We start from the raw sequence: 9,186 nt of genomic DNA, 5'->3' as shown, positions 1-9,186 counted from the left end.
AGGCCTTGGTCATCTTAGGATAAACTCTGGCTGGCAACTGGCTGCTTTGTGTTGTCTTACGTCAAGTCACCACGTCTCTGAACTGCGCCCAACACAATCCAGGAGATACTTAGAAGGATGAGCAACCCCGTCCCATCCCAGGTGCTTTGTAGCTCGCGGCTTCGTTGTGTCCTTTGTAGTTTGATACATTTTGTGGTAGCATCCTTGTACCTGTGCCTACTTCCTCTGAAGTGGTCTCAATCCAGTCCTTAGGTTCCCGCCCCAAATCTGCATGAGGGTGGAGTATTCCTAACACGCCCTCCATCCAAGGCGCTATTTGTTCCGATTTCTCACGAGGGCTTGCCTAGGTGATTCTAGTGAGAGCTACACTTAGCTCCGCTGCTATGACGGCTCCCAGGCCTTTGCCGCTAAACTGCTTTGCTTTCTTTCCACCTGTGATTTCTTGAGCTGGAGATGCCGTCCAAGCTTGTTTGCTATTCGGGCTCAAAGCCCTTGTAGACAACTTGCACTTGCCGTCGATGTTCATGTCAAGGATCACACTCCTTGTACGTCTTCATTCCTTGTACCCTTAAGCTCGATAATGTTGGGTTTGCATGTTCTGAACGAGGGACAGCCTGTCACGCTGCCCATGACCCTGCCACTGGGGTCTATGTGCATATGCTGCATTCTAAAGTTGAGCCACTGCCACTGTGACTCTGAGCCTGTGCCACCCAAGCTTGAAGTGCCAATGCTAAGTCACCTCGCCGTCCTTGTTGACAGCTGAGGTTGTATCTGAATGAGTCGGTCCCTTACCTTGGGCCGCTCTGCCAAGCCTTACCAATACCAAGTTGAAGCTCAATGGTTGATAGCCACGATTGACTCCGGGTCCGCTTACCTCTTCACAAGGTGCTTGTCAACTCCTGACGAGCCTGGCTGATGAGAAATTGCATATCTTGAGGGCCGATCCAACTGGAGGCCGATTGTAGGTGATTGTTGAAGGGGTACACTTAGCATTGTGTCCCCGCGGCTGCCCAATGACTAACCGTTGCTTTGTTCTTGATGGCTGCTTGTTGAGCATGGAGGGTCTCTTCACCTAGAACCCTCGCCGAAGAAAATTTGAAGCCGACGTATCCTGACGACTCGAAGTACCCCTGTTGGGCAAGTCTTCTGTGTATTCCTTGAGCCACGGTTGGGCATCTGCCGCCGGGCTTCCCACATTCCATTGGAGTCGCTTTACTTTGCAACCCCGATCACATTCCTGGTGACCCAGTGTGTTTGCATCGCTAGCTCGCACATCTATGATCATCTTGGCAGTAGATTTTGCGTACTTTGCTTTTGTCGTCCCGCCATTGGAAATCGTGGGTTTAGCTCTGATACCAAGTGTTACAGGGACTCCCGGGACACTCAAGATGAACACCTTCACCAAGAGGCCAAGGGCCCGCAACTTAGAGCTCACATGCTGGGAGGCTTGCATCCACTGACTTGAGTCTCTTTGGTGGCTCGTTGATGGGCTCGTCCAGAAAACGGCCCGAGATCACGTCTTGCTTGACGCGCGCGAGAGCCTTGGTGGCACCGCACGGAGTTGAAGTTTAGTTGAGAGCGGAAGCATCTTTAGGTTCATGTTGAGCAAACGAGGCTATTCAAGCCTTGAGCGCGTATCTAAGAGGTCCCTCTGGAACTCTCTCAGGCCACTTTGGGCTATCTTGGAAAATTGCCGAAATGGGCCCCATACCGCCTCGGGTCGGGGAGGGCTGAATCTGCCAGCAACCCGTCGGTTGAGAACAAGGAGCGCCACGGGCCCGCGTTCATGAATGTGCATGGCTGATCTCGAAGAGGAAGCCGAGGTCTCCGCGTGGAGCACCTAAACGTCCAAATCGGACATACCGTCCGCACGTAGCGCCAAGCCAACGCTAGCCGAAATAAACCAACTACGAATTTGCCGCACCCTTCATCTGCGAACGAGGAGCGCCTCGGGCGCACGTTCATGAATATGCATAGATGGGCTCGAAGAGGAAGTCAAGACCTCCGCGTGGAGTACTTGAACGTCCAAAACGGATCACCTGTCTGCATGAGGCACCTTGCCGACGCTCGCCGAAGAGACCCGCCAGCTACGAGCCGACGGCCCCGAAACTGGGTCATGGAATCCCCGTGTGTGGCGGACTCCCCCGATTACTTCCACGTGATGAAGTGGAGGGGGACACTCCCGTTACCATGCGCTCTCAAACCGCCGCACGCGCCCGTAGTACCTAGACGGTGTGGTGAGGAGAAAACATAGGTCAAGACTATGTCCCATCGTCCGTCGTCCCCATCCAGGTCCATCGCGCTTCCCCTCGTGCCATGCCACCGCTAACCGAGATCGGGTGGGTGGTCACCATCCCGCCTTCACCCCGGGATCTCCGAATCACCCGGAGCCCAACAAATTAGTCTAATTTCTTCAAAAGTACTGAATGAAATTTGAGATCCGAAAAGTCGTCTGATTGATGTGAGCCTCCGTTGATGAGGCCCGGGCCGCCCGGCGCTCACATTTGGCCGTGCCCCATGGACCTCCAACGTGTGCTGCACAGGAATGGATGGGCCCCTCTCTCTCTCTCTCTCTCTCTCTCTCTCTCGTTTGGGTCTCTCTTTAACATTGGGGTGCGAGTGCTGTCATTGCCATTCGACATGGAAGGAGAAGAATTGCAGCGAGAGAGAGAGAGAGAAGGAACTTTGCCGCCTGCTGACTGCAGAGAGAGAGAGAGAGAGAGAGAGAGAGAGCAGGCAATCCCTTCAAACCATCGTGGCTGCCTTTGGGGACATAAGCTGCACGAAAGAGACGACCCCGCATGAGAGATACACAGCCACCCCACCATATATAGTATCAACGTCGATGCCGAGAAGGCCAGCTGAACAACAGATAAGCGTTAGGATTGGAGCGAGCACTGTAGGCGAGCTGCTCAGCGTTTGGAGGGTGTCAAAAGTGATGCTGTCTGTGGAGACGAGCTTGCAGGTCTGCGATGGCATGAATGGAGGCGGCCTCCAGGACAAAGAAGGACGTGGTTGGTTGAGGGAATCTGCGATGGTGTCGGTGTAGAGGAACTCGAGGAAGGGAGAAGAGCCGTGTAGGAGATGGAGCATAGATGGACAGTGTGGTCAAGCTGCTTCTCGAGGCGTGGAAGGAGGAGCAGACATGAGCAAAGAACAAACCGCGTGCAGCATTATGCCATCCTTGTAAGGCAAACGCAGGTTGCTGCAGAGTCGAGGCTGGTATGTCTAAAACACGATATTGAAGCTATGCAATCTAGGCACACAACATCCTTCTATTCTACAACTTTAATCAGTGGCCGTGAGCAGCAATTGAAGTCTGTGAATGAGCTCACTTATAAGGTGGGATTTGGCCGGGAAGCAGTACGGGTGCAAACAATTTCCCCCTAGGGGCCAGAAGGCTTCTACAGGTGGCAGTCTCTGGTATGGTCAAGGTGCCGGAAGGTGGCCCTCTATCATACCTGATCGGTGATCAGTTTCGAGGCTACTTATACCGTCGGGTGGTACACAGTGGGGCTGTCAGCACCTCTGAGACTTTTGCTAAGAGCGGGGAGGTGAGTAATGTTCAGCTCTCCAGGGTGCGTGAGGCAGTGTGGTTGAAGGCAGAGTCGTAGATCTGGGCAGGCTTACCTACTTTCAAGGCAATTGTAGCTTGCAGGTCCATGCACAGAGCATGCATCGTGGCCATCCTAATGGGCACATCTGTGATGGAGGACCCTTCTTATTCCCTGGTGACTCCTTCAATGACTTTGAGGTGTTCCCTTAAGGTTAAGGAGATCAAGAATGGCCACCCTGCGCTGCCATGCATGGTTGTCGGCCATGTTCGGCTTCTTCATCTAGCTGGTGCACTGGTTTCGACTGGGAAGGGCGGTCAGATCCTCCTGTTCTTGCTGCAAGTACTCTGATCTCTATCACTGATCCTTCCATCAACCAATAGAATACTACGTCATGGTATAATATACATTGAGAAAACTGACAAATGGCAAGAGCATCAGCAGCAGGGGGCCCGGTGTACTAGCTATGAACATGCATCACGAAGAGAATTGTTCCCGTCCAGAGGACGGCTTACATACTAGAATATTTTAACATCGTTGGAAACTATCCCGAGAGACCATAAAGGTCTATCTGACGAGAGGAGAGAGGGATTTGGACGCAGGAAGGCTGGGATGAATGTTGCTGTTAACCATGCATGTAGGAGGCTAACCCCTCTGGCCCATCCTGCCTCCTACTGCCACTGTTGATGATGGTGGTGCAACAGAAGGAGCCAGCATGGCTGTCGCATGTGTCCGTCCCAGTGCCGTCCGTTGCCGGTGCTATATCTTTATTACGAGCTGATAGATCGGATGATAGCTTGTAGGCAGCCTCCATGCTCGCAAGTGCCTTTAACACCTGTCTGAGTGCCTGGAATCTGGCATGTATCATCAATGTTGGGATCCGGATGAGCCCAAAAAATAGTCTGAAGTCAATTCACTAAATGCAGCGTATAATAAGACAGACGAATTGCAGGCGATACAACCCCCTAAAAGATCTCACTTGACAATCACCAAAATCTCCAAAGCCAAATGGCTTCATTCATAGGCAAATTGACAATACAAAGTTGTCACAAACATAACAGTTTTGTCGGTACCTCAATATACGCCTAGTGTGGCTCAATGTCAGAAGACACAAAATAAGCATTTGACTGACATGCTCGTCATCACAACACTTTATGGAATGCCTTAATTCCTATGGAGATGCATTAATTCGGTTTGGTTACTTTCACTTGTATTCTCAAAGCCGTTGGCAGCTTGAAACACATAGAGAAGGGCCATATCCAGACGTCGTTTGAACAGGGAGCTCGTGGTTGCCAATGCACTTGTGGATATGTATGCAACGTGCAGTGCGGTTCGGGAAGTATTTCATCAGTGAGCACTCCTAAGACACTCCCATTGCTTGGGACCTTAACTAGAGCTTCTAAGCTCCCCTGCCTTTCCTCTACCCCAGACCAATTCCCTCGCCTTCCCCTCATACCCACTAGTCCACTCTATGGACGCAACGCCTCTGTCATCATCTTCCCCTGCCTCTACCCCACTACTAGCCCATACCTTGCCTCCACCATCCTTAATCTTTTTCCTTTGTATGACTGGAGTTGCCCCGTGTCTGCAGAGCCCAAATAATTCGTCCCTCAATGACATCATCTGGACAGACAACTGGCTTACACCTGCGCATGGAGCTCTCCCAAATGATGGGCGAGCGGGCGTTGTTTTGCACGGCTTTGGCAATAACAGTGTTGACACGGAGATCCAGCCCCTCCCCTTCGGAATAGGAGTCACACACACGGAAGCAACCACCCGATCTCATTTTGTGTAACACAATCTTATTGTGTGGCAAAGCTCATCTGGAATACCCCATCAATACACTCATGTATGGGCAGCACCTATGAATCTAGCCAGCAATGCTCCGCCCAGTAATATATCAACAGTACTGCAAGCCAGCTTACTCCGTGCTTCGTGAAGTATGCTTCATCTAAGGCACTCCCTTACCGAATTTGCCAACTCAATGGAACATTAGCACGAATTGCAGTCCAAGGGTCATGATATAGCTATACAGCTGCCATGCAGGTAAGAAGCGTGGAGTCACTTCCCGTATTCCAAACAAAATCTGCAATCGACTTCATGTGAATGAAAGCTTGCTGCTTGAGATTACTCTGTCAATGAAGAACTCTCAGAGGAGCTCTTGCCTGCTTCCTCAAGTTTGTGGGACAAAAGGTGTCTGGGCTGGTGCAACATACAAAGAACACCTCATAGTAGGCACTCTGTGGGAGGGGAGAGGGGAGCGTGCATAGTGCGTGCTGTGGTTGGAGATGAGAGAACACGCAGTATAGTGTAGCCATCGCCGTTGACTCCTTCTATATTAGATAAGGAAGAACAGAGTTGATGTTAGATGTTGTCCGGCCGGCCACTTGGCCGTTACACCAACACACTTACCTAGTGTTGACCGAACCTCACCTAGTGTTGGTGTTGCCTCGCATACGCCCCTTGACTCTCTCTGTCATCAGAACAATGCGAGGAAAATAGCCATGGAGGTGAGTCGATAGGCATTCAGCCACCTTTGCTACTAGCATTAATGTCCAAACTCAAGCCTGCACAAGGGCCATACATGGAGAAGCCATAGAGCCGCACTGTCCTTGACAGAGAGGGAGCATTACAGGGAACCAGACATGTATACGCTGCCAGCAACAAAACCGGAAAAGCCAAGAGAAATAGATGGGGAATGTTGAGAGCATCACGCACCTTGCAGTAACAAAACAGGAAAAGCCAAGAGAAATAGTGAGAGCATGAAGCATATCACGCACCTCACTGACCTCAGTAAAGTATACCTAGACATTAATGGCAGATGCTCTTGATCTAGCCTTTACCAGCTAGGGCCATCTCCACCTTCCCGGAGCGTGTGCTGCCACATCTCCTCACTTACAGCCGTCTCTGGAAATGCACTGGCTCCCACTTCAGCACCCCTCTCTTTTGCTGGCACCTTGGCCTCCCTCGATCGGCAAATGAAGAGCCGCAGTAACTCTCCCCAACTGTTCCATGCGATTGGTTCTGTCCTTGCTATTGCTTCCACCAACGGCCGCCAGATGTGGAGCCATTTCGCCAGCACAGCTTCGCTTCTCATGACCCTTTGATGACAACCAGTAAAGCCTTGAGATTTGGAAGTCCTCAAATTGCTTGTCAATACAAATTTAATTTCAATAATAACCTTTACCTGTATGTTTTAGGATCCGTCATGAATTCCTCGTTGTACTGAAATGGAAAAACTCAAAATGCAATTTTAGCTCAACCAGCAATCAGCTCTATCAATAAACCGCCACAATTGTATATAATAATAATAATAATACTAAGAAGGTGAGCGTCTCCTCGCTGCTTCAAAGTCTTGTGACCATAAGGATAAGGACGAGGAAAAAGTGCATCCTTGCAAGACAAGGTTCACTACACCCCGGTACATCATTCTGGAATTCCCTTGCCTTTTAACAAATAATAAAAGTAAAATAAGAGCGAGCAATCAATCAATAAACCAATCACGTTTGGCCAAGTGATGAACAATTGAATACATCCTCAAGATCAACACCACAAAAGCAAAGAATGGTCACGAATTTCACATTGCACTCATCAAATACAGAGTCAAAGTTCTGAACCTCTTACTACCAACATGTCCAAATTGGCCTCAGATTGTTACATGAGTGATCAGCCACAGCAGCCTTTCATACTTGTCTTCTCAACTCATTCATCGAAAAAGCAAAGAAACATATGCAACTCTTCCTGAAAGGGAAACGCTGCTTGCCCTTAACTCTTTGAATACATCTTCACCTCCAAACATTCGGTTGTTATCGCCTGCCTAGCACCTCTAAAAGCTATTCACACCCTGAAAGGGAAACACTGAAAGCAAAGAAACATATGCAACTCTTCCTTGAAAGGGAAACGCTGCTTGTGCTTAACTCTTTGAATACATCTTCACCTCCAAACATTCAGTTGTTATCGCCTGCCTAACACCTCTAAAAGCTGTTCACACCCAGAAAGGAAAACGCTGAAAGCAAAGAAACATATGCAACTCTTCCTTGAAAGGTAAACACTCCTTGCCCTTAACTCTTTGAATACATCTTCACCTCCAAACGTTCGGTTGTTATCAGAGTCCTTGAAAAAAATGTACAATGCCTAGCGTATGCCATGAGATCTTCAAAGCCCAACTGCAAATAGCCCTTAGTTTACAATTGAAAACAGCGGACATACCAAGTAAAGCATTACTTGATTATTGATTCTTGAAGACCCAGAGGTTATTTTGCAAAAGCAAGAAGCATTGATATATCCATAACACTGCACTATTGAAGTTGGCTTCCACCAGGTTTCTTCGCTAGGGCTTGCATCCATCAATCGACCGTTACTAAAACTCCCTTAACTAATCAAATGCCAACATTTAAGAGCTACATCTCATTCATCTTCCTGAAGCTACCATGACAAGCATACCATACAGGTTAAAGGTTCAAGATGGATTATTGCCACTTGCCTAATCATAGAACATGCCGCTCAGCACTTTTTACACACACAATCTTGTAGTAAACAACAGAGACAGGTGCAAAGCCATGAGATGAGAAAGAACAACCTCGATCCATAGCAGGCACTTTTAGTACGTTGTTGGAAGCCTTGCACAAGTCCAATGCAGATTATATATGTGCCAAGGACCATTCATTGTCCAGCCCTAATACAGAAAAGACACTGCAGTACAACCCAAAAAGCCTCAACTATAATCATTGTAGCAGCCAGTAGGTATGTGTCCAGATCTCCCGAGAGTGCATCCAACACTGTAGTAAAAAATAGTGCTTCTCGCTTTCGCTACTCGTGATGCATACATGTACATCAGCCAGCCGAGCCAACTGGTCTCCTTGAATGGAATTTCTGTTACTACTTGTGCTCCAGAAGTACGCCCCATTCTAGAGCTTCTTCTCCTACGCTTGCTGAAACTTTGCCATCATCCATCCCTAGAAGAAGCTTGCAAGGCTGCTAGCCGCAAGCCACGTCACAGTAAGCACCGCTGGCAATACCACTGCCCGCTCAGAAGCTCCAGCACAAAACAAGGCAGACTCGACAGCGGCACCTTTTCCCCCTTGTACTTTTAAACTCAAGACCTACCAGACCTCAACGTTCTTCCTTCAATTCAATCTTTATAGAGAGGGGCAGGAAAAATATGTCTCAGCTTAATATCATGCCGTTTTCAATTTCGTTGAGGGCAAGGGCCCCAAAATAGAGAACTAGTCTTGCTTGGTGGGCCACATCTATAGAATATAACATGACATATGTAAATTGACATTTAGCATCTAGAACTGAAGGGAACAAGAGAATGACTAAATCTCATGGATAGCTTGTCTATAATTATAATGTCTGCCTCTCTTACGTCCAAATATCGCTCATTGGTCTTATGAATAGAGAGGGGATACTGTTGATTCGTGGTTGGTATTTTGGATTGATAATAGACTATAGATTCAATGTTGCTAAGTATCGTTGTTGTTGCTAAGATGGAAAAGCACCCAGCAGTAATACAAAAGCAAGGGCAACAAGAGTGTCTATTTCATTTTTCTGATGACCTCGAAAATCACTATATATGTGAGGTATGCCGCTCTGCAAGAGGGACATATTTCTAGATTGTGAGCAAAGATTT

At 48.5% G+C, this 9,186-nt stretch overlaps 1 protein-coding gene across 1 annotated transcript; it reads right to left on the bottom strand.

The window, feature by feature from the left end:
* Window positions 1–3,229: 3,229 nt before the first annotated feature.
* On the bottom strand, window positions 3,230–8,695 carry LOC147426566 (uncharacterized). The gene is made up of 6 exons (XM_086498744.1): window positions 7,764–8,695; window positions 7,527–7,667; window positions 6,742–6,779; window positions 6,398–6,655; window positions 6,188–6,272; window positions 3,230–5,177 (listed from the first exon to the last, which is right to left on the bottom strand). Exons 1-6 carry the CDS (start codon window positions 7,899–7,901, stop codon window positions 4,941–4,943), a joined length of 897 nt encoding a protein of 298 aa, XP_086354870.1. The 5' UTR covers window positions 7,902–8,695; the 3' UTR covers window positions 3,230–4,940.
* Between the last annotated feature and the right edge of the window lie 491 nt (window positions 8,696–9,186).

Source organism: Adiantum capillus-veneris, chromosome 24 (assembly GCF_014529385.1).
Source record: "Adiantum capillus-veneris isolate H3 chromosome 24, ASM1452938v2, whole genome shotgun sequence".
Taxonomy (NCBI): Eukaryota; Viridiplantae; Streptophyta; class Polypodiopsida; order Polypodiales; family Pteridaceae; genus Adiantum; species Adiantum capillus-veneris.
Note: the sequence above shows the minus strand (reverse complement) of the source record. Positions and strands in the feature narration are given on the sequence as shown.